The sequence below is a fragment of the Micromys minutus genome, assembly GCF_963924665.1.
Source record: "Micromys minutus genome assembly, chromosome: 4".
Classification (NCBI taxonomy): Eukaryota; Metazoa; Chordata; class Mammalia; order Rodentia; family Muridae; genus Micromys; species Micromys minutus.
The window spans coordinates 65,320,336-65,345,661 of NC_137973.1; the positions used below are offsets into that span (position 1 = coordinate 65,320,336).

The 25,326-nt window shown below is 37.1% G+C and overlaps 2 protein-coding genes across 2 annotated transcripts in view; one reads left to right on the forward strand and one right to left on the reverse strand.

Moving 5' to 3' along the window:
- The first annotated feature begins 12 nt into the window (after positions 1-12).
- On the forward strand, positions 13-16,392 carry INTS12 (integrator complex subunit 12). The gene is made up of 7 exons (XM_080916575.1): positions 13-116; positions 5,476-5,640; positions 6,905-7,057; positions 9,113-9,297; positions 10,765-10,924; positions 12,560-12,706; positions 14,361-16,392. Exons 2-7 carry the CDS (start codon positions 5,485-5,487, stop codon positions 14,943-14,945), a joined length of 1,386 nt encoding a protein of 461 aa, XP_080772701.1. The 5' UTR covers positions 13-116; positions 5,476-5,484; the 3' UTR covers positions 14,946-16,392.
- Positions 16,393-21,596: 5,204 nt separating this feature from the next.
- Positions 21,597-25,326, reverse strand: part of ARHGEF38 (Rho guanine nucleotide exchange factor 38) — a gene marked incomplete at both ends in the record, with an annotated part of 106,005 nt that continues 102,275 nt past the window's right edge. The window contains one exon of the mRNA XM_080916465.1: positions 21,597-21,782. Coding sequence (XP_080772591.1) covers positions 21,597-21,782 — 186 coding nt within the window. The remainder of the gene's footprint in view (positions 21,783-25,326) is intronic.

Here is a 25,326-nt window from a genome sequence, read left to right on the forward strand (position 1 = left end):
AACCTTCCCCTTCCGACCTGTTGCGGGAACCTTTGTGTCTCTCTTCTTCCGCTGGTTAGGGCGGGGACGGATTCGGAGAGAGCTACTGGGAACCGACAGAGTGGTGGGGCGGAGCGGTGAGTTGTGACGAGGGTCTCCGCTTCCTGGCGCCTCGGGGAGGCTCGAGACCCCCGCGAGGGACGGCTTGAGTGGAGCTCCTTGGGGGTGTCGGTCTCCTCCCTACTGGAGGGCAGACCTCATAATTTGCGGGTGGTTGCGTGGCTCCGCCTGACCGCTCCTTCTGTTCTGTAAAGGCTGTCGTGAGAACGGTGCGGTGGACTGAGGACCGCGGCCCCGGGGACTGGGACCGTGGAATTGTCACAGACCTTAGACAAAGGGTTCCGGAGGTCTCTCTACAGCTCCAGTTTTACAGCTCTTTTCTGGCCTCCTTAAAAAGGACTTACCTATTCGAGGCCGCCCTTGTGTTTTGATTCTATCTAAGGATTCGCATTTCTAAAGTGTCTCCTGACTCCTTTTAGCTTCTCTAGCCCTTGGCTTTGTTTTGGAATTGGGGTTTTTATATCTTGAGTTTCTAGACTTCCCCGAAGACCAGGCACTTAATGGAAAGAAGAAAAGAAAAAGTTAATTGGAAGGGAGTACAAAATCTTGCAGAGTCTGGAATGGGATGGTGTCTCGGTGTTGTAATGAGATAGTAATTCTAGGATTGCACCCTCGTGACTAGTCCTTTATCTCATGCACTAGCAAGTGATCAACTTGGAAGTGTGTTTGAAACTGGGAGGCAAGGTGAAAGATCTGAGTAAAAGCATCTACTTAGCTAGGGGTGCTCAATTTTGTTTGGAGACCTCACAGCAGCATTGAAAAGGGTCATTTTGGCCAAAATCCAGTTAATTCAATACATACTTAAAAACACCTGTAAAATTCTACTCGCCTCACCCCACACAAACTCCTGCTCTCATAAAAGCTATACTCTATTGAGATTAATGAATTAAAGACAGATGAAAGAATAGAAAGTGGATGTCGCAGGTCAGAACACTGTACAGATTCCTACCCATAAAATAGACGGCTGTCTTGCTTTTTTGAGTTGGGAGGAAAAGACAGCTGAATTTCCTTAATGCCTTTTGCTGAAGTGATTAGAACTATGTAGAATAAAAGACAAGAATATTGGACTTTGGTGACTTAACCAAATAACAGTCTAATCATTGTTTTCAGAGTAACAGAGAAATAATAAGTGAGAGAAAACCATATGGGGTCATCTGCCTGGAGATGGTAGTTTGACAACAAACCCATGATTGGTGAAGAACAAACTTAGTAGTGAAACTAAAGCAGGGAGCCCAGGACAGATCATTGAAACGGTAGTAACAACAGCAGGGATGAGCCAGGGAAAGAATGGTCAGAAAGCAACTTAAATGTAATCATACAAAGTATCTTTCATGTATTTACTTGGTCTTAAAATAGGGCATGCGACTCCTACAACAGTGATAGAAGGAGACTTATAAAAGGGAAGCAGGACTTAAAACTGGCTAGGAGAAATACAGGTTTAAGTGGCTCCACTGAGGTGATGTTCAGTAGGATGCCAGATTAAACTAGCAGTTAGCTCTTGTGGAAAGGGGTGGGCCAAAGTGAAGCATGGGCTTAAAAGAGACGGTTTTGATCACTGGCAAGAAGTCAAATTTCCAGAGCAGCAGTTAAATCTGGATTTCCTAGGTGGTTTGGTAGAATGGTGGACTAGACCCCAGGGTTTCTCTTCTGTAAAATAGGAAGTGGAAACCACAAGTTTGCACGTCTATGACGTCTGCAGGAGATGCCTGCGTAGTTGTGCTGTTGATCCCAAAGAGATTTGGTGTATGGCGAAGTCAAAACACCCGAATGTAGCTCTGAATATCTTACTTTTAGTCTGTGTAGGGAATCTACAAAGAACTGAGAAATGAGTAAAAGGGAAATCAGTATATTTTAGGTATTTGTTTGACTAAGTTATCGTGGTATAGTATTTTCATAGAATTATGGGAAGAATGTCCTAATATATGAATTACAGCATTAATTAGGAGTAGAAAAAGTATGAAACGTGGGTGATAATTTTAAAAAGTATTGCTACAAGAAAAGCAGAATAACAAAGGAATAAATGATGCCAGGGCAGGGGGAGGCTTGAAGAATACGACAGAAGCCAATGGTTAAGGTTCTAGAGGGCACAGGAACAGATAGGAGCCATGTCCAACTGACATTTCAAGGGCAGTTTCTTGTTGCTTTTTTAATAGAGTGGGAAACGAGGAAAAAATACATGCATGGCAGTTTTAAAGAAAAGTATGGTTGTTATTTCTACAAAGTTGGGGAGTGAATTAACTACACAAACAGGATAAGGGTGCTAAATATGGAGCCTGCCAATAGGGCTAAGAACTTGGAAGAGAATTTGGTATTTCTTTCAGCTGCATTCGTTTGGGTGTAGACAGGAGAAGATGCCAAATGCAAGCATGTTTGCAAAGTAGGTAGAGCATTGGGATGAGGATGCTTAGAGAACTGCCATAAACAAAGGTGAGCGAGGTGGGGAGGTGATTGCTAGTGCTGGCAGTTGCAGTGTGACTTTCATTTGCTACAGATACTTCCTAGTGTGTCCTAACCATTCACCTACCAGTGTGTCCTAACCATTTACCACCAGCACTATCGCTGCCACCTCACTAGATTGTTTTAAAGTAATAAATAGTAATTTTCTTATACTTCTTTGTTTTAAACAACACTTAGGTTTTTAAAATAAACTCACTTAATATTCTTTCATCTATCTTCCTGTTCTGTATTTATTTACATGCACATTTTTATGCCACCTATTGCTTCTGTTTGGTTTGAGAAAGAAGTTGGAGCAAGAAGGAAAGTGGAGAAATTAACCAAGAAAAAATATTGGCCTAACACCCCAAATATGTTCTTGAGACCATGGAAAAGGGGAAAAAAGATATACTTTGCAAAGGAGGAGGTTGGTTTTAGTCAGTAAGAGTGGTGTAGCAGATTTTGTATTTCACTGACTGAAGATGAAGGTCTTTCTGTTGAAGAGCTAGATAAAATGATTTGTCAAAAGCTTTAGAAGATGATAATATGTGCTGAATTAAAGGTAATCTCGGGGAGGGAGAAAGCAGAGCCTGGCCCTAACGTTCTGTAAATAGAGCAGTGAGGATGAGGTCAGAGGTTGATAAATGGAGTCATGGAATTTCTAAGACGGGCCATTCAGAAGAGGCTCCAGAGCATCTGGATACCATTCGCTACAGCCTCTGATGGAACAAGTCATAGGAACACTGCCTTGTAGGAAGCTATAAAACGTGATGTCATTACTGAGAATAGTAAAGACAAAGTGTTAGCAATGAGTGGGGGCTGCTGATAAAATGAGTTTGGGGAGTGTGTGGGGCTGAGCTCAGTAAAAACACTGAATGGATTTGCAGGATGAGCATTTATACTTTACAGAAGTCATGACATATATGGAGGAAGGGGAGATTGGAAGTTGCTAGATTAGAATAGTAGTCCCCAAACCTTTCTTCCACACACACCACATTTCACCATGTGCAGAATTGGGTTTGAAAGATATCAGTAATTTATGACAGGGGAGCAAACATGTCAAGTCATAATAAAAAGAACTAACTCTGAGGTTTCCATTAGAATATTGCTGTTGACAAGTTTTGTAGACTTATACTATAAACTACCTAATTTATAGGCATTTCATTTGTGTTGACAGAAATTCCAAACAATAATTTGCTTCCATTTTTCAAAAAAGAAAATATAAAATAGTGCTTCTGTTACACTGTAAATATTTGTGTAGGTAGTATTGGCTGTTTGCTCAGTAATATGTAAAATAGACTGCCCTGGGTTAGATAAACTAGTATGCCTATGGCTGTATAAATTTAGGTCATAGAAAGGTTAGACTGCTGTTGTCTTATAGAATTTGAAACATTTTTACCTCTCTAACCATGGAAATTGTATCAAATAATTTTTCCTCATCAGTACATTTTAAAATAATTCTCCTGAACCTGTCATTCTTTGGAGATAATACATGTAATGTAACTTTAAGTAGCAACAGAGCCTATTTCATGTCCTTAAATCCTTACTAATGTAACTATGAGGTATCCTTACTTTTTCATTCTAGTACTAGCCTTCAAACTCCATTATCTAGGTAATTCAGACAGATGGTATTTTAGTAGAACATAGAATAAGCAATAATTTTTATTTATCAAATATCTTCATAGGAACTTATAAAGAGCCTGGAGGGAGGGGGTGTCTGTCTGTGTCCTCTTGATCTTGGGAAGCTATGGAGAGAAAAATAGAAGGAATAAATGAAATCTATTTTCAGCCTTTGCTTTCATATGCCAAGATCCAATGTACAGCAAGTTTTGATGGTATTGTAAGCCCTTGAAAATGGGAGCTTACTGTGGAATTGGTGAGAGATTTTTAACTGTAGACCTGTAGCTTTGTTTCATCACTATGCCTTTAAACTTAAGGATAGAAAAGGATTTAAAACCTTAGTATATTGATCAAAGGATTGAACACCAAGGGTATATTTTTGTTTTAATAATTCCTTGCCTAGAAGGTATTTGGAAAAAGGACAGCCAAAAATAGAACCACATGATAACATTGGTATTAACTGGAAACAAAACTTGACTGTTGAGAATTTTGCAGACCTTTGATGTGTGGCTCTGCTATCTGGCCTGTTGTTTAAGCTTCTTAGGATAGCAACTGTTGTCAGACCTGAGGGATCCATGCAGTAGGTAAGGATCATTGTTCAGAGACCTTGCTGTTAAGAAATAGCTTAATGCAAGAGATCCCTCCTTCTAAATGTGATGTAGTAAGCCTACCACTAATGTTTTTCTGGGATATTAAGAATAGAGAAGACTGGGGAGAAGGGAAAGTGCACAGAAGCAAAACAAGAAACAGTTGTAAAAGCTGCACAGTGACTGCTCTGAGGACCCGTTGTGCTGTCCTGTCCTTGCCTGCCTGTCCCACCCCCAACCCCTATGAACACTAAATCTCTATTTATGTGGTAAAAGTAAGATTTAAAAAGAAACCTTTTGATATGTAAAAACTTAAAAGCAAACAAGTTATGTATGTCATAAGTTACAGATATGTTGTTATAGATGACTAAGAAGGTGCTCTGTGATTCAAGATCTTGTCAGCATTAAAACTTGGCCCTTGCCAGGTGGAGTGGCACACACCTCCAAACTCACCAGTGCCGAGGTGGGGGCAGGAAGATCAAATTGTCCAGCCTTAGCATATAGGGAGACCCTGTCTCAAAAGTGGGGTGCACATAGATACATAGAAAGCTGATAAAATCCACTGTTCGAGAGTGGAGAAGGAAGTCAGATAATGCCAGTCCTTACTTTGCCTCTAATAACCTTTCAGATATTTTAAAATACTACAAACAAGAAATCAGAATGAATAAATATTGGGGTATATAATTATTCTTTGTCTGAATTACTCCCCATCCTTTTTCTTTTTTCTTTTCTTCAGGTGTTTGCAATGGCTGCTACTGTGAACTTGGAACTTGATCCCATTTTTCTGAAAGCACTAGGTTTCTTACACTCAAAGAGTAAAGATTCTGCTGAAAAGCTAAAAGCATTGCTTGACGAGTCTTTGGCTCGGGGCATTGATTCAAGTTACCGTCCAATTCAAAAGGTATCTGCCTGAATCCGGAGCTTGGAAAGAGCTGGAGCTGTTCCTAATAACATTTGTATTGTCTTGAAACACTCTCTGCCATAGTAATCACTCTACTGGTCTATTAAAAAAAAAAACAAAACAAAAAAAAAAAACACTTATTTGCAATTTAATTTCCAGGTTTTTGTAACTATTTTTAAGCTGTTAAAGGTATCTAAACTTATTTCTAATTATTCTGTCATGTTTTAAAGATAAAAACATAAATGACATAGGTTTGTTGTTATATTTGTGTGTGTGTGTGTGTGTGTGTTTTCTTTTTTTGACAAAATGAATTAAATATGGACAGAATAATCTATGGGTAAAGGTTGTAGATGACAAAACCATGTAGCTCCATTGTGGATGGTAAATGGCAGCATTATGTGACAAATGTGTGGTTTAGAGTCAGGAACACCTTTTGAAAGTCCAGTTTACCTCTTGTAGTTATATGATACCAAGTTACATACCTTGAAATGTTACATTGTCTTAACTAGGCCTTTTCTAAGTGGTTTGTGACTATAATAAATTTTTGTTGTAATAATAGTCCCTAGAAATTAGTATTGTGTATTTTTCTCACTTTACAGTAAGAAAACTGAGTTTATTTCACCCAAACTTGGTAAAATGAGACTAAGAACTGTCTTGTATTTATTGTAGGAATTACAATAAAATAAGTCAGAGGAGTAGTGTCTACCAAGCACATGTGGGCTCTCAGCAAGAAGTCTTGTACTATTCTAGATGTAAAACTCCAAATCAGCCAGGTGTGCAGACACAGCTGCCTAACTAAGACGGAAGATGGCTGTGTGGTTAGCTGGAGTCTAATCGGAATCTGAAGCATAAGTTATGTCCACAGCCCAGCTTCAGTGCCTAGGTTCTAGAATAGAAACCTGCAAGAGGGTGATTACAGAACAGCACAAGAAGTCCAGGTGACAATGGATCTGTGGTTGCAGAGGGTGTCTGGTTGACATACACACACACTGTGAAAACATCAGATAGTTGCTGCTTGTCTCTCAGTTTTCCTTGGAGAGGCCATGGTAGGAAACAGTGTTACAATGACTATAATATGGTGTCTTGGTTTTTAACTGAAAATTGTTTAGATTATTACTTTTTGTGCCTGTTTCTTTTTTCAGTACTGGGGATTGAACCTAGGACTTTCTGCATGCTAGGCAAGTGCCCCACCACTAAGCAATAGACTCAGCCCTTCTATTTTGAATAAAACGAAGGCCTCATACTTTTTTATTTCACCCTTCAGGATGTGGAACCACCCAAACTTTCAAGTACAAAATCACTTTCTATTAAGCAAGAGCCCAAAACATCATCTAGCCTCCCTGCTGGCGGCAGTAATGGCAAAGTCCTTCCAGCTGAGAAGATAAAGAAGGAGGCCGAGAAGAGACCTGCTGATAAAGTAAGCTGTGCTTTTAGTTTAGTTATGAGATGATAAACAATTTTCATAGGCAGAAAGAATGTCTTGTGTCAGCTTTATGTAGCAGTAGGTATAGTTACATCATGAACATTCTGTAAATATTTTCATAGTTGGAGATGTTGAACTTTTAAAAGAATGAATAAAATATAGAAATGTTAACTATGATTTGAGATAGTTATCATCAAGTGTTTGCACCGCAGGGGAAGGCGATAAAGATTTTAATCTATAACTCTGACTCCAGTAGCTGTTGACAAGTAAAACAAAGAAACTGAGTCTCACTAAACTTGAACTTGTTACATGAGAAGGTTACAGGTAATAGGGGATTTATACTTTTTGGTTAACTTTTGTAAATAGCAGTTAAAGTTCAGTAACTAATACAAAATACACTAGGAAGATGTTCAGTAGGGCCTTGCCCTCAGGTAGGCCTATTATCCCATACATTTTCATACTGTTCCTAATGATAGATTATTCTTAGTCTAGTACATTGCACTATCTTTGTGCTTTTGTATTTACACAGCTGTTATTATAGTGTTTTTATATGTCATTTATTTTCTTCACTCAACAGTGTTTTGTTAAGTTTTTGTTCCATTAATATTTTGTGGGAGTGTGAGCACATACACCACAGGTGTATGGGGAAGCCAAAGAACAACTCGAAGGAGTCAGGTCTTCTTTCCAACAAGGGTGCTGGGGTTCAAACACAGGTCATCAGTTTGGTAGCAAGCACATTCATCCAAAAGAGTCTCTGTGACCAAACTGTTTGTTTGTTTTTTCAATTTTATGTCGATATATAGGTCTTAGTGTGTTTTGTGTGTTTTTTGTTTGCTTTTTGTTTTATATCATTTGTTTGTGACCATTAACATTGATTCTCTGAATAAATAAATTTACCAGTTACTTTACTAGGAAATATTTAGATTTCTGTTTTTTTCTTTATTGTAGTACAGCTTCAGTGAGCTATAAATATATTTCTCTGACCATGTTAGTAATTTTAATAAGTTATATACCTATAAGTGGATGTGAAGATAATTATATTTTTATCATTCCTAGACAACCAATTGCTATCCCAAATTGTTATAATAAATTTATACCTTTATTAATAAAGTTTAAAATTTTTAATTCTCTGTAGTTTCAGGGTTTAATTTTTGTGAATCCAACAGATTTACCTTTAGCTTTTATATCTTAAAATTGCCAGAATTAGCTTTGAAGGAAATATGGTAATGCAGTAAGTGTAGATGGGGAGCACCGCTCATTTACCTTTTCAGTGCAGTTTGAATAGTACTGGTCACAATCAAGGTGGTTTTGCTTATATTTTTATATATAGTATATGTTCCTGTGTATGTGTGTTGATGTGAATCGGTAGTGAATGCATGTTTACATGTGTGTAGATGTTCAAAGTCAACAGTAAATATCCCACACACTTACTATCTACTCTGTTTCCTGAGGCAGGGTCTCTTGCTGACCCCTGATATCACTCATTCAAGCTAATGTAGTTAGCTGGCCAGGTGCTGCCTCCATACGTGCTCATACGTGGGTTTGAAGGATCCAAACCCTTCATGCTTGCACAGCAGGCATCTTATTCCATCAGCAGTGTCCCTACCCCTAAAGTTTTGGGACTGCTGCTGTTGTTTTAAATAACCATATTAATCCAAACATCTTAAATGAGAGAAAAAAGATAGTATACACATTGAATGTTCAGAATTCTTTAATATGTACAATACAAAGGGGAATACAGATATTAATTATACTATTTTGACTTATTTATATCTGGCTGGTTTAGCATACTAATTGCCAATTACCGTTCTTAATTTTTTTAAGAGTATGAGTATTGCATTTGTGTGATTTTTCTCCCTTCCTTTTCCCCCTCCTACTACTCCCATGCTCAAATTATAGTTAAGATTCTTCTTCTGTTCTTTGAAGTGTACAGCTCTCCTTGTCCGTGTGAAAATGTCTATAAAATGAACTTTGCCATATATTGCCCCTCATTTCTCTCAGTGATTTAGAGTTTATGTGATGTTAATTTTATGATCATTCTCTTCATAGATGAAAGATGTCACTGAAGGAATTGATGTTCCAAAGAAACCTAGATTAGAGAAACCAGAGACACGATCCTCTCCCATCACTGTCCAAACCAGCAAGGATTTAACTATGGCTGACCTCTCCAGCTTTGATGAGACTAGTGCTGAAGACTTTGCCATGGAGATGGGACTGGCCTGTGTTGTTTGTAGGTAGGTTATCCCCTACGACAGATTGTTTTGGTTCTTTAGAAGGAGCAAACACTCTTCTACTCTGTTTATTCCTGCCCCACCCAAACCCCTAAATTCAAATAATGTGTTGGTAACTTTGTTTTGTATTTGTTATTTGGAGTGAAGAACAAATAAGTAGGACTGCATCCTGTTAACTGCACATCTAATACATGAGTACTCTGAAAACTTAGCTAGGTTATCATCAGACCACAGCTCCTTTAGTGTGTTTTGTTGTAGTACCACTCTGTATTCTTGAGTTCTAAAGCAAGTGATGATACACTTTTTTAAATGAGGAAGAATCTAACACATGTCAGTTCCATCTTTCTTCCTTTTTTTCTTAAAAACACCACTACATCATTCCCTAAGAATAGTGAAAATGAATGTAGGCTGTTATGTGTGACATTTTAAAACTAGAATGTATAATTACAGAAGCATGTAATTCTGCTTAGTAGAAGATCCTTTGGGTTTTGTGTTTTTTGTTTGTTTTGTTCATAAATAATTTCTATGGCTATTCTAATAAAATGTTAACTTCTACTCTTCTAGTGTATTGGAACTAAGGAAATATGTGCTTTGGGGGCTTTATAGAAATTGAGTTGATGTCTTCTGCATAAAACTGTTTGTTTCCACATACATTGCATGTTTACCCCAATCTGCTATAGAAATGAGCATCTTATAATGAATATTATAAAAGTACTCACTGGAAGAGATTTAGGGACTCACTGTTTCCTTTTGTCAAGGCACATAGTATAATACGCTAAGCCTGTAGTGGTCACTTTCTTGTGCTGTGAAATATATACCTTTTTTATGCACCCACTATTTCATTCTGTTCACATTTATATACATTGATCAGATTTATACCAAACATCTTGTAAATGATTAGAGTAGGTTCTTTAGATAACATTTGCTTCTTTGTTTGTTTTGTTATGTGTTTTTAAACTAAGTTTATGAGACAGGTTCTTACTGTAACTCAGGCTGGCTTACAATACAATATCTAGCCCAGGCTATGCTTAAACTCAAATGATGTTCTCTCAGCCACATGTCTGCTGGAGTGACAAGTGTGAGTGTCCACACTCAGCCTACCTAACTTATCAGTGATGAGGAAAAACACATGTAGCTACCTATCAAGGGAATGTAATAGAGATTCTAGAAAAATGCTGGTGTTATTATAGTCAGAGCCTGCTGCCTTCTGAGAAATAGAAAAGAATTGCAATAATAAGTGACTAAAAATAGAACTCAGCTTAATTGAAGTGTTGTAATTATTGACTAAGTATAACCTATCAGAAATGAAAGTCCTATGTGGGCTTTATACTAGGGTTTGCTATTTTTCTTATTGAGGATTTATTTTTCTGAGCTCTTTCTCTTTAATATAACAAACTTTACCAGAAGAATGTGGAAATGGCTTTAAATTGTATGAAGAAATGGTAGTGTTTAATGCATTGTTTTTCTTAGACAAATGACAGTGGCATCTGGAAACCAATTGGTAGAATGTCAAGAGTGCCACAACCTCTACCACCAAGACTGCCATAAGCCCCAAGTGACAGACAAAGAAGTCAATGACCCCCGCTTGGTGTGGTACTGTGCCCGATGCACCAGACAAATGAAGAGAATGGTAAGAATCACGCTTTACATTTAACTACCATCTGATGCTCCTTTGTCAGTACATGATTTCAAAATGAAAATTAGGACATTTAGCATACTGAAAATCACACCGAAAAATAAGTTAACATTTAAGTGCTTGCATATATACTGTTGTATAGATTTGTGTTGCTGTGCCCAAAGACCTTGATAACACCATGAAGCACAAGTGGTGACATAGGATGTCCCAGGCTTTGTAGAGTCTGTTAAGATAACAGAAAAATATCTATTCCTGAGGGAGTAAAAACCAGGAAACTCACAGTTGTGCAGAGGCCTGTGTCAATCTGTCTTCCCACCTGTGTGCCCATCTGTCTTCCCACCTGTGTGTCCATCTGTCTTCCCACCTGTGTGTCCATCTGTCTTCCCACCTGTGTGTCCATCTGTCTTCCCACCTGTGTGTCCATCTGTCTTCCTACCTTGCCCATATTCACCAGCCTTCCCCTCTCATTGGCCTGTGTGACTTTTATCTCATTCTCACAATGTCCTTCCCTCAGTGTGCTCACACTAACTACTTATACTGAAGACTTTATAATTTTATTAATTTAAAAGGTAAACAAATTATTTTTATTTTATTAATTTAAAGAAACCAAGGAGTAGCTATCTACTTTAGTGGTTTGTTACCTCTTCCTTGAATGTCACTTCCTGTGTCTGAGTCTGAACTTAAGAAGTCTCAATAGAAGCATCTTTATGTCTGTTAATCAAATGAATTTCTGTATGTTTGACCATATGTTTATTTTTTAAGATTCAAATTTTTCAAAATAAAAGTCAGGAGGTCCATTTTATGTTTAATGGGATAAAGCAGAAATAGAATGTTTTATTCTGTTAGAAATAGTAAAAGTTTATTAGTATATATTCTTTTTCTTTTATAACAAAAAACCCCTTTGTATTAATTTTTTAGTTTCTTACTGAAATTAGCTCTTCAAAACTACAACCAAAATTATTTCAGATGAGAAGTTATACAACAAACTTTCTCAGTAGATGGAGCACACACACACATACACATATGCACACACGCACGTATCTAGTACACACATGCTTGAACTCACATGACTATTCATTCTAGAAATGACCAAAGTAGTCGTATGAATGTCCAGTTGGTGACGGAATGGGCTTTTATTGCTGTTACTAACAGGAACATTGGTGAAGTCTTTTATAGCCCAGGCTGTCCCTAAACTGGTCTTCTTGCATTAGCCTCCTGAGTACTTAGAGACAGGTGTCAGTCGGCCCACATAATATAATTATATCTAAGGAACTTGACTGATCATCCACAGATTTTGGTATTTATCAGAGGTTCTGAAACCCATCCTACATGGATAACAAAGGGGAGCTGTACTAGAGTTTGGGATTTTCCCTTATTGAAAACTAGAGGGTTATCTTATTAAAACTGTATCTAACCAACTCTAATTTATATGATTGATGGTATCATTACACTTCAGACACTAATAAAATCTGTAAAACTGTGTTTATAATATTTTTGATTTTTCAGTACCACCACAATATTCTTGAGAACTATCGTTATTATTTAATAATGTTTATAGTTATTTAATACATTTTTAATTTTGTTATTCAATAAAAAATTTTATATATAATTTTTCATTGTTTTTCCTAGGCTCAGAAAACTCAGAAGCCACCACAGAAACCAGCACCTACTGTTGTTTCTGTGGCTCCAACTGTCAAGGATCCATTAGTTAAGAAGCCAGAGACCAAATTTAAACAAGAGACAACCTTCCTAGCATTCAAGAGAACCGAAGTTAAGGTACAGTGTGTTCGTTTGCATCCACATTAAGCATCAGTGTGACTGAGTGAAGGGTAGGCTCTAGGTAAACTTTGATGAGAAACTTTATTTGGGTGATGTTGGGAGTGAAGACAGCTAATTGTTAATTAGTTAGGAAGGGAGTGTTTATATCAGGATTTACTTTCTACACTGAAGTATGAGGTATTACTCGGTTCCCAAGTCTGTGCTGTGTCATGTCTGCATCCTGGTTGTGTTCTGTCTCAAGGAAGCAGCATAGGCCACAGCAGTCACTAGAGTCGAGTGCTCAGCACATCCACTTGCTTTCCTGTCTATCCTCCACTGCACTGTCTTTTAGTTACTTTAAATACGTTTGCTTTGCTGGAGTTTGATGAAGGGTCACCACAGCAGATGGTTTCATGTTTTATAAAAAGGAAAGGAGAAAAATGGATTTTTCAAACTGAAAATTAAGTTTGCCACACTGTGTTCTTTTCCTTTCATGTTCCAGTAGGAATTTTTGTTTTGTAAGATGGTTTCCTAATCAGGATATAATGAAATAATTATATGATGATATTATAAAAATGTGTGGCTTTTCAGAACATGTGAACAAAAATTTCAACTTCTCTTATTAATAAGGGACCCAAAGCACTCTTCAGTTTCTTTTCTGGTGCTTAAAAGTGCTCATATACAGACTATATTGAAGGCAACTTTGTAAGAGCTAATGAAGTTTTGCCAACTATTTCATAAGAGCTCCATTCTCAACTACAAGTAGATATTCTAGATACTATATCACTATTTTTATATATTATGTATTTTTCATTTTAAATACAGTCCTATATCTGAATGCTTTTGTAAGATTCTCTCAATATGAAGGTAGACAGAATGTGAGTGAACAGAAGTCACCCGTTTGCTGAAAACAGCATCGTTGTGTAGGGCCTCTTGTCTGTCTGTGTAGGAAGTTGATCATAGAAGCTGAAATGTTATAGCTGACCATGAGCCAGGAGTATGTCAGACCTTCCCAAAGTGCCAGTACAGCCCAAGAGGCAGATGTAAAGTCATCTATGTGAAAGTTGGGGTCTGTTACTATAGTTTCAGTGAAACACACACCTCAAAACTGCATTCATGAGCTCTTTTTAATCTATCCGAAGTTTACACATCTGAGTATATTTTGTAGTAGAATAGATGTTGAAATTTTTGTGGCAACTTATTTTAAGTGACTTTAGAACTTGTATGGAAACATTTCCTTTAACACGTCCACTATTGATTGAATCTTTGTCTTAGTTATTTTCTTCTGTGTGAAAACAGTTTTATTTACTAAAGTAGACTGAACCGAGATGTGTGATGAGTGAGGTAAAGTTTTGGGAAGTAAGAAAAGTGACTTGGAGAAGTAAATCTGATTCTCTTCTGTGGTTTGTGACTGAATCTAAAGGCATTTCCTAAAGGAATTTCATAAATTTTCTTTGGATTCATTAAAACTATGTGCCATTCAGGAAGAGCAGGTTGTATAGCAGTCTCCCTGACTACAGAACTCCCATGTGTTTTCCAATTCAGCTTCCTTAGAACCTAATTTTGTTGTAGTGCCCACATTATCCACATCATTGCTTCTTTATATACAAGTAAGCATTTATATTCAAAGATATACAAGTGTTGACTTATTATTATTATTTCTTTTTTTTAGCCATCCACGGTTATGTCAGGAAATTCTTCTAGTAACAATGTGTCCTCGTCAGTAACTAGTGGCCTAACTGGATGGGCAGCTTTTGCAGCCAAAACTTCTTCAGCTGGTCCATCAACAGCAAAATTGAATTCCACAGCACAAAACAGTAGTGGAAAACCTGCTGCCTCATCCGCTAGCCAGAAGCCGGTGGGCTTGACTGCTCTAGCAACATCATCTAAAGGTGGAATAGGTTCCAAAATAGGCTCTGGTAACAGCACCAGCCCCTCTGTCCCGTTGAAACCGCTTCCACCTCTAACCTTAGGCAAGACTGGCCTGAGTCGCTCAGTTAGTTGTGACAATGTCAGCAAAGTGGGTCTTCCTAGCCCTAGTAGTTTAGTTCCTGGAGGCAGCAGCCAGTTGAGTGGGAATGGAAATAGTGGCACAACGGGGCCCAGTGGAAGTGCCACGAGCAAAACCACATCAGAGACCAGCAGCAGCACCTCAGCATCTCTTAAAGGTCCAACCTCACAAGAGTCACAGCTCAACGCAATGAAGCGATTACAAATGGTCAAGAAGAAAGCTGCCCAAAAGAAACTCAAGAAGTAATATGGTCAGATAGGTTTTTATATCTTATTAAAAGAAATATCATATAAAAAATCTTTGCTGGGACAAAAGATGTAACATACTGAAACTTAATAAAAATCTTGATCTAATCTCTATTGTTTATTACATTAAAATGCTAATATTATTTAGCCAAACTTGGATTTGTTTCAGTCTATATAGCATTTTTAATTTCCATGGTGTGTGAAAATAGTGTTTATAATGACTGACTCAAGATGAGAGCTTCAGAAAATTGATGGCACGTGCAGATGGAAAGAAATGGCTCACTGGTACCTTATAGGTGACAGGGACAACTCAATAGAAAATGTCCCAGTGTTTTATAAATCTGAAATATCCAGTGTCAGTCAGTATCGTGTCGGCTGATGTCTCTCCAATTACTTCCTCTTTTATCAAAATTAATTTTGATAAGTGATTCCCTGTATCTCTCTATTATGTGTTTAGCTCTCAATCACCCCTTATTTCTTCCAGTGGATTATGAATGCTCATGTCTGTTTACTCTATTTTCTCAGATTCCTCACTTTCCATACCTGACCAGTGTGTGGATATGTGCATGTATGTACATTTAATAAATGCTGACTTGACTCATCCTGGTTGCACATTTTGAGAAGAGTATATTCATTTTCAAGAGGTTTTGCAGATGAGAATTTATGAGTACACACAGTTTCTTCCTGTGAAAGGGCAGCTGTTTTTAATACTTAAAGAATGTTATAACATTTTAAGTTGGTTTAGTTATCTTTGTATAAAAGAAGCTCCTACCTAATTATTAGTTCTTGAGATTTCTGTCAGAAAGTGTTCATATGTTTTGAATATTGTTAGGATATGGTTTATCTTCTAAGGTTTCATGTGTTTGAAGCATGATCCCTAGTGGAGTTGGAGGTTAACAGGTGAAGCCTGTTAGGGGGTCGGCATGCCCTTGGGAAGGATTAATTAGTTCTCACGTGTCCACTGACTAATTATGGCAAGAGTGGGGTTTTAAAAGACTATCCCCAAATTGACCCTTGGGTTACCGTCTTACTGTAAAATCTCAACTCTTGCCATGATGCAAATCTTTATAAGGTGGTCGAAGTCATTGTCTTGTAAGCTAAAGAATTAGCCATTAGTTTACATATATATCACAACAGAGAAAGAACATAATGTTTTCTGTATCTGACTAATAAATGTACTATAGCAAAACAGCATCTTTTCTTTTTTACAATCAATCAATATCTCATTTTTTCTCAAAACTGAATCTTGTGCTTTCCTGTATTCATCGAGTCAAGTTGTTTTAAGTCTCATCTCAATGTTTCTTTTCCCCTAGGTTTTCTAACATCATTATTCTAAAATGATAATCATTGTAAAAGATAAAATTAATTAACTTTTAAATTAAGTGTGGTCTTTTTCTATGGAAATATTTTAAACTGTTAAATAGTGGCATTAAATTGTTCATAATAAATTAGAAACAAATACTGAAATAAACCCAAAATTTAGAGATGGAATAAATATCTATTTATATACTTAAAATCTGCCTGTAGATGTTTTTGTTTTGTGAAACACCTTTCTGTTGATAAACACTGGTTTGGTATAAACTCCAAATTCTCTTGATAAAGAGTTCAAAAGAGTCTGTTTGTAGTTCAAGTGCAATTTTGACTTAACAAAATGAGCTGACACAAGCTTATATCAACAGCTGTTACAGTTACTGTAATTCACTTCCTTGAAGACATCAGAAAAATAATGCTTGGTACAGTTTACACATTAGCTTTGAAGTATAAATAAATAAATAAATAATCCCAAAATCCCATCACAGAAAGTGCTGGATCTGAGAGAAGCAATTGTCTTGATATTTGTGGCACTAGTTGAAATTTTAATGAATTTAGGAAGTAATTTATCTTTCAGTGAATATGATTCTTTGTATAGGTGTGTGTGTGATATTAGAAATTAAATGACTCTCAAGTCTTTATTTTTTTCCTCATCAACTGTGCTACAAGAAGCAGGGTGGGGAGGGAGGAGGTAATGGGTGAGTGGGGGAGCAGGTGGAGGGGGAATGAGATCGGGGAATTCCAGAGGGGAAACCTGGAAAGGAGATAATATTTGAAACGTAAGTAAAGAAAATACCCAATATATAAAAGTAGTAATAGTTTGTTTTGTTTGGCTATGTATAACAAGGATTTGTAATACTTAAGCTACCTGAGAGGTAGAGAGCTTTTTTCTTCAATAGCATTGAAATCTACAGCTCTCCTTTGGCTCAGTAAATGAGTGGACAAGTGAGTAGGTATCTTAGTTTTCTGTGGTGATAAAATACTCTGACAAAAGCAACTTAAGGGAGAAAGGATTTATTTCAGTTTACAGCTTTCAAGAGATAGAATCCATCATGATGAAAGCATGGCACCAGAATCCTGAGGCCAGCTGATCAGCTTGTCTCAGCTGACAGGAGACAGGACACAGCCAGACTATAAAACGTTAAAGCCCGCCCCCAGTGACTGGCTCCTCTAATAAGTCTCCACCTCCTCTGGCTCCCATAACTTTCCAAAAAGCACCACCAGATGGCAACAAAATGATAAAACAGGAGCCAAGGGGAAACATTGCACATTTATAACCACAACAAGTGTTCTTGTAAAGATTTAGAATTGACAATTCAAACTATTTTGGTCAGTATCTTTTTTTTTCATATTGTAATTTATGGGATTAGCCATGGAATTTATTGACTTGAAAAAAGAAAGATGAAATAACACTGAAAGAATGCTGGCCCTAAGATACAATGGCCTGGTCTTCAACCCTTTCGTGTTAGTTTCCTAGTTTTTAGAGCACAGTTCAGATAAGAGAAAATGAAAGACTTAATACAAATGGCCCCTGGTTTATAACACTTTTGTGGGTTTTTTTTTCTTTAGTAGTGTGAAAGTCATACATTTAGTAGCATCTGCATTTCAAGTCATCTTCCTGGGGTACTCACACACTCTATAAGACTATTCCATTTCCGGGCAGGGGCAACAGATTGCAGCTCCCAGGAATTCATCCGAACAGGCCACCAAGGGGGAAAAAATGAAATTTTAGTAGTACAAAAATCACAAGAAATTAGAAATGCAAAGGATACATTCAGGTGCTTCAGTGGATTTTTAGGCAAAATAAAATGAATTTAATTTAGTAAAAAATGTATTCCCAGGATTTCCAACCAAGAGCATCTTAATTCCAATCTTTTCTAAAGTGTTGAGCTGTTTTCTAAAATATGCAAATTTTACCCGAATTTAACTAGAATATACAACTGTGGAAACAGTAGCTCCCTGAAGACCTCAACTTGAGGTCCAGTAGACCTGAAGTGCTGTAGCTTGGATTGGATTGATTTTACATCTGTGTGTATATAGAGAAGGAAGGAACTACAAAATTGGGACTTTTAAGATTTTCATTCTTTACACAGGATCTATTCCTACAGAACTCCAAGTCCAGTGTCTGTCTAGTCATTGAACTGTAATCAACCTCATTGACCATGTTATAATGTAAAAAATCATTTGGTATTCAGTAGTTAGCAATGAAGTACATATATTAGGGTGCTATAGTTACTACAAACAAAGGCTGAGGGGTTCTTATGTCTTGTAATTCACTCCTTTTATTCATACAGCATTGGGAAGTCAATGTGGTAGATAAAGATCCAAGAAGTGACAATTCGATGTCTCAGTAGTTGAAACAACCATTTTTGTAAACTACCCAAACTATGTTCATCCCAAATAGCATCAGGCATTTTAAGAGCAGTTTCTCAAAATCTGAATTGTATTTTGGAGTGATTTGGAATGAACCAGCATTTAACATCTGTCACCCATTACGTCATTGCTGTGACTAAATGTGCATTTATCTCTTCTCTACCCATCCTTCAAAGTCAAGATATTCCTCTGAAGTAGAAGGTAAGTTCAGAAAGTGGCTTTGTGACTTTCTCATGATTATGCACCAATGTTAATTTTATATTACTAGATGAATATTTTATACTCTATGTTATATACTAGTAGTTATTAATGTGTACATTTTGAAATGAAATGTAAACAAGATGCATATATTTTTATTTATTTTAAAAAATAAAAATAGCTACAAAAGCTTCCTCTTCATCTTGGTAAAAAAAAAAATGCCCACTTCAGAGGATCCTATTCTGTAGAATATTAATTTATAAAGCAATACAACAAAACACATGAGCATGCGCACTTATAATTATACTGATGCAACCAACAATTTAATCTTTTGAACAGATTAAAGAAATATATATTCTATAAACTATCTTGGAAATTTATTTTTCTGAGGTCTATAAAATGATAGAATAAAGGTTTAATTTCAAAATTACAAGTTACTTGATTTTAAGTAAAATAAGTAGAAAATAAAGGTATTACATAATTTTTCAGAGCTCATTTAAGTAATGGGCTCTTCATGATAGAAAAGTTGCAGTCCCTGGCTTCATAACAGTTCATTCTTGGGAGCTAACTGAAGGACTGATTTTCCTGGCACGGATTTTTCAAAGGTCAGAAAGGAAGCATCACTGCCAGGGTTACATCAGTAGATAAAACTTCTCCTGCATCTAATCACTAATTCAGCCAGAAAAGCACAACTCTGCTATTTATATAATCCTTCATTTTTGTATGAAACATTGAAGTTTGGTGTTCAGGTATGCAGATGCACACAGCCATGAATAAATTATGCCTCTTTGGACATGTTCATAGTGTCCTTAAGTAGCAACTTTGGGTTTCTTTTTGATTAACCTTAGGCAAGCATAAGAATGCTTTAAAATTGAATTCAAAGAGCACTTAACTTTTTTAAAGTCTCTAATATGTTTTAGAAAGTCTTTTGTTGCCCTGCAACAAAATCAATGTCATGAGAACTTTATAAAGCTACTTTAATGCACTTAGTAGTAGTATAAACTGTTTCTTTCATATAAGAATCCCACTTCTGCATTGGGGAGCAGGTATGGTATTCAGTCAGCTACCCTGGAAGAAATAGAACTTTTTATTTTGTTATTGATATTGCTCAGTAATAAATGTAACTCTTTGTGTGTGTGTGTGTGTGTGTGTGTGTGTGTGTGTGTTGTGGTGTTACAAAGTAACAAATCTTAAAACGTCACTAGGATTTTATGGGCAATTAAAATCTACTGTAAATATAAGAGTAACCACTAAAAATCAAATGAAATTAGAAGTCTCACTGTTCCATGATCCTAAACCCACTGTTTATCGGTAGTGGTCATCGTGGGTTTTCTTCTGTGATATCACTGTTGTCCTCCTTTGACTCTAAGCTTTGCATGACTGGTACTGCATTGATTTGCACTGTGCTAAAACCCTCAAAGTTATCAGAGTTCCTGACAAACAGAAGCTGTTTTGATAATGCTGACCAAGTAAACGCATGCCAGATGCATTGGTCTTCATAAAATATCCTCTGCTGAGTTGCTACCTCCAACTGCTTTAGTTCTCCTTCCTTCTGAGCACTCACCCTGGTTCGTTTCATCCCCACGTCTGTCCCAGTTTCTCTATGTAAATCCAATAATGTCTTGACTGAAAATGCCTGAAATGTTTGGAGGGTAGTTCTCAGAGGAGTAGCCAGATTTAAAGCACAATGCCCTACCATGGCATAATAGCTGATACAACCCTCAGCACCTTTCTGAGGACAAACTGGCCACACGAAGCATTTACATCTTGGCTCTGAAGCAGAATGCTGGTGCTCATGTACCTCTAGATCAGAGAGATCCCAAGAACACGTCTTCATTAAAGCCTCAGCAGGAGTCATGCGTGACAGCTTTAAAACAACTGCACTTCCATATGCTTAATCACAGCAATCAAAAATACACATAGTAAAAAGTGATACTTCATTCTTCTCCCCCAGGCTCATGTGGAAGTCTGTGTAAGCCCTTAATTTTGAAAAGCCGAGAGAAGTGTGATTTCCTCCAGGTCCTTGGATCACATAGCTCCTTTGCACTCCAGGGTATACGGTTGCAGTCAGTAGAAACAGACCTCAGAACCAAGCGGCCTGGGTTTGCGTGCCCTCTACCACTTGCTAGCTGTGTGTACTCTGCATGTTGCATTAAGTCATGGTTTAAAAATAATTTAAAGCAATGTGCATCATGGGCACACATTTAGTATGTTTTTGATATTTTTAATATCATATGCTTTCCCTTTAATTGAAAATGTTTTTTTAAATGGAGCCCTATATTAAAGACTAATTGCCTGTTATTCTTCTGTGTGATTAGTTTCTTCTATGGCTTATACATGCATGTTTATAATCTGTATTGCACTCATCCTGTATGAACTGCAGAATACATTATGTGTGTATGCAAACATGTATGTACAGATAAGAAATGTAAAAAATATGTAAGGCAAAGTACAGGGAAAACTTATAATAAAGTGAAACCCCTCGATCTTAGATCCACTCTTTGATGATGATAAGTGAAAATATATCTTCTCAAAAGATCTCTGCCTTTTAAAATACAGTCAGAGCCTAGACGGTTTTACACTGCTGGTTTGGGTGGAAGTATTTCTGTGAACAATTATTCTTTATACATCAACGAAATTGTCCTATTAGGAAACAAGATTGTCCTCAAAACGTGATACACTGTTTGTACGGTGTGGAGGTTTCTTGCTTTCTGGTTTGAAGTTTCGTTGTCGGTTTTATGAGGTAGTCAGTGAGCAAACGTTGCTCTTCCTAAGCATACGTCATCTTCCCGAGGTAGTTCGCTGGCACGTACCCTTTCTGACCCTGTGCTTCGGCTAACCACCACTCTTTATTTCCACTCAGATCGCAGAATCGAAGTATGTGGACGCGCTGGTACTCCCGGAGGCTCAGCTCGTGCTCACTTCTCGCTTGGAACGCATGGACTGCATAGAAAATCTGGACCGGAAACAGACATTATGAGGAGCAGAACCCAAACCTGTGGGGAAATGTAGCATGCCTTCACCTGTAAGAAGCACTGCTAAGGTGTTCTTGTGTGTTCACACTCATACACTCACAGTCACATGGTCCAGCTCTTTCTGATGGGTGTGATAGGACACGGCAAGGGAAACGGACATTTGTTTTCTATCGGAAGGGGCGTAGATTGTCTGTGCTTGAAGACAACTTGGCAGTTTCTGTAAAATGCTTTTGATTGTTCGTCCTTTGAATCAGTCTCTTAAGAATCTTTTCCACAGACACAGAAACACTGACAGACAACTCATGCCTGTACGACACACAGTATTTCTGTATGCATAGCCAAACGTGGGAGAGATATGGGAATGTGCAGAAGGGTTAGAAAAAGTAAATTAAAGACGGACTTATTAAATGAAGTTGTACACATTTAAGTGGCAGTTTATGAGAATAATAATATAGAAAATATTCATGTTAAATATTTTTTGAAATGTAAAATTACAGAATGGGAGGTGGCTCAGTGGTTCAGAGAACATAAAAGGACCCAACTGAGATCTCAGTGGCACTCCTGAGTTTCACAGCCAGCTGCCAGAATTCAAGTTCCAGGGAGTCCAGTGCCCTCTCCTGACTCTAGATAACTGCACTCACACGTGCACAGACACACAGATGCAAAATAACTTCACTCACACGTGCACAGACACACAGATGCAAAATAGCTGCACTCACACGTGCACAGACACACAGGAGTAAATTTAGATGAATAATAGATGCCAAGAATTACTAAATCATTTCTTTGTTTGGTAGGACTATAAGTAATTTTCACTGTTCCTTCTAAGTTCTTTAATTTTCTAAACCCTTATAAGCACATTTAATAAAACGTATAACTTTACAGAATCAACTGACCTTGAAGAAACTAATAAAATACATTTCAATTAAAATTTTCTGTGACCTCAGAAAAAACTTGATAGTTATTAGGTAGGTTGGAAGACCTCAAATTGCTATTTAATTCATCTTCCAGTAAAATCATAAGACTGCTAATTTTAAAAAAATGTTTTCTTATGATACGAAATTAAGCAACTAACCAACAACATTTATATAGTCATTTCATCAAACTTTGCAAAATACATTATTGGAAAGCTTAAAACTCAGCTGAAGAAATAACAAACACTGATGAGACGGAACAATGAACCCACAGAACTACCGCCAACAACAAGCTACACATAAACAGGACGGTACATTTTGAAGGTAGTCTTTCATAAGGGAGGGGTTGATAAAGGAGTTAATATGTCACATCCATGTAGGTGGATATATGAAAAGAAATAGAAAAAAAAGGGGGAAATTGAGGTCAAGTAGATCAAGGTTTCATGAGGCATGAGTTGACATCACTAAGCAGGAATAGAGACTGGACAGGACAGTGAGACTTGTTATGTAAATTTTAAAGCATTACCTCAACAAACTCTAATTTCATCTGTTGGTACCTTAACAAAGGAGCCTGTTATATAATTCCTTATTCAAGAAAAGGAATCATAGGGCTGAGATCTGAACGTTTCCCCTTTAATTCTAAAATTATAACAATGAGGTAAAATTAGGTCTAAAAGACAGTGCCTTCGTGAATGGGACCTATTTTCATAAAAATCAGAACAAGACCCTCATCACTTCTGAGTGAAAACCTACCCAAAAGGTGCTACCGACGAACTAGAAGGTTGGCCTCATCAGACAACAGTCCTGGTGATTTGATCTCAAACTTCTGGTCTCTAACAACTGTGAGGATTTGTTGGTAAGCCACTTAGTATATGCTCTTTTGTTAATGGAAACTTGAATGGATAAAGGGCCTCACACCCCTCAAGGGGTCAGGTATGTTGTGCTACTTGTTATGTTCGGATATTTACATGACCTAAAGGGTTTGCATATCATATAGGGGATTGTGGTGCATGCATAAAGATAGCTCCTTGGAAATGGATTACTTTGCTTGAAAGTAGCGAGCGGAATGGGGGAGCTATCAATTATTTATTAAATTTCAACTGTACTAAATACTTTTTTTACAGAGCCTGTGATATCTTATGTCACATGGACTATAACCTCAATAACCCTCTCGGCTAAGAGTTAGAAACATTCTTAACCACAATGCTACCCAGTGCGGCTAAGACCCACATCTTCTAACTCCCAGCCCTGTGCTTGATCAGTTTAGGGTTTTAGGAATCAAACTCTTGTTCTAGGGGATACACAGTGTATGCCTGGAGAAAGGACTCTCTCAAACATCACTACCCTTTTGCAGTTTTTGAAGTGACAGTGCTGATTAGATCCACAAGGTTAGTGTATGGTTAATTTGGTTTGCAAAATAAAGAGTGTGATGTGCTAAATCATAGTCCCCAAAGAGTCTATAAGAGCTGGAATCAGCATCTGTAGCCATCTTTGTAATTTGAACCAATAATAAATATGCTTTCTCAGTGCAAACATGGATTTTTCAGAAGGATGGCTTAGCTACTGTCCCATTCCTCAACACCCGTGCAGTCTGTCACTTTGGCACAAATTTCCTCAAAGGGAAAATAAATTTCGATTAGATATATTTATTTGTATTATTGTGTGTGTTTTATTGATGTTTTTTTGAGACAGAGTCTCACTATGCAACCTTTAGCTGCCCTGAAGTCACTACGTAGACCAAGATCACCTTGAATTTATAGAGATCTACTCGCCTCTGGGTCTAGAGTGTTGGAATTAAAAGTGTGTCACCAGGCATGGATTAAAATATATATATTTGAAAAAAATATAAATTCTCATGCGGTCATAAATTTGAAATTCAAAATTATATAACAATTTTGGATTTTTATAGTCCGAACTTATTTCAGATTGGTACTCTCCAGTTCTCACACAGTATGCTAACTAAGGGCAGACCATAAATACTGAAAATGGAATTAAGTCGGCTTTGAAAGAAGAGTAGTTTCTCTGGTCTTCTAATTCTTTTTATTTCCTGTGTTGTCAGAAAATTAAAGGTTTTCCAATGGTCATGAACTGAGGAGCTGAGAAATGTTTCATTTTCAAATCTCAGTCTATGCTTTCCTAACTTTAAATGTGAGTATGCTTTTCCCCCAGAAACACCAATTAAAATGTTATTAATATGGATCATAATAATGCATTCCTTTTTTCTTTTGTTGTTTTTGAAATGCTTCACTGTTTGCTCCTTTGCCTGTTGTAAACCTGCATTTTATTGTATGTATGGTGACCCGGCCATACAGCTCAGCTCTCCATGTGTTATTTAACATCACCTAGATTATGAGTCACCCACAGATTATTACCCATAGGCATCATACTGTTCCCTGTGGCACCATTACCACCCTCAGTCTCTTACTCTGTATATTCCTGCATTTAATTTTTATTCCATAACTTCATTGCATTGTACAATCTCATTTTATCAATTTTATCCCAATTCTCCAACTATGAACAATAAAACTCATAGTGTATTTTAATTTTCCTTCCCAAAACTAAAAATCTTTAAAATCAGCATTTACTGTATTAGTTCCAAAGCCAAAGTGAT

Bases quoted from the DNA above. Each gene is read 5' to 3' on its own strand.
- INTS12 (XM_080916575.1), top strand. From the start codon at position 5,485: ATGGCTGCTACTGTGAACTTGGAACTTGATCCCATTTTTCTGAAAGCA. The intron at 5,641-6,904 runs GTATCTGCCTGA...TTCACCCTTCAG, and splicing joins GTTACCGTCCAATTCAAAAG to GATGTGGAACCACCCAAACT. The intron at 10,925-12,559 runs GTAAGAATCACG...TGTTTTTCCTAG, and splicing joins CCAGACAAATGAAGAGAATG to GCTCAGAAAACTCAGAAGCC.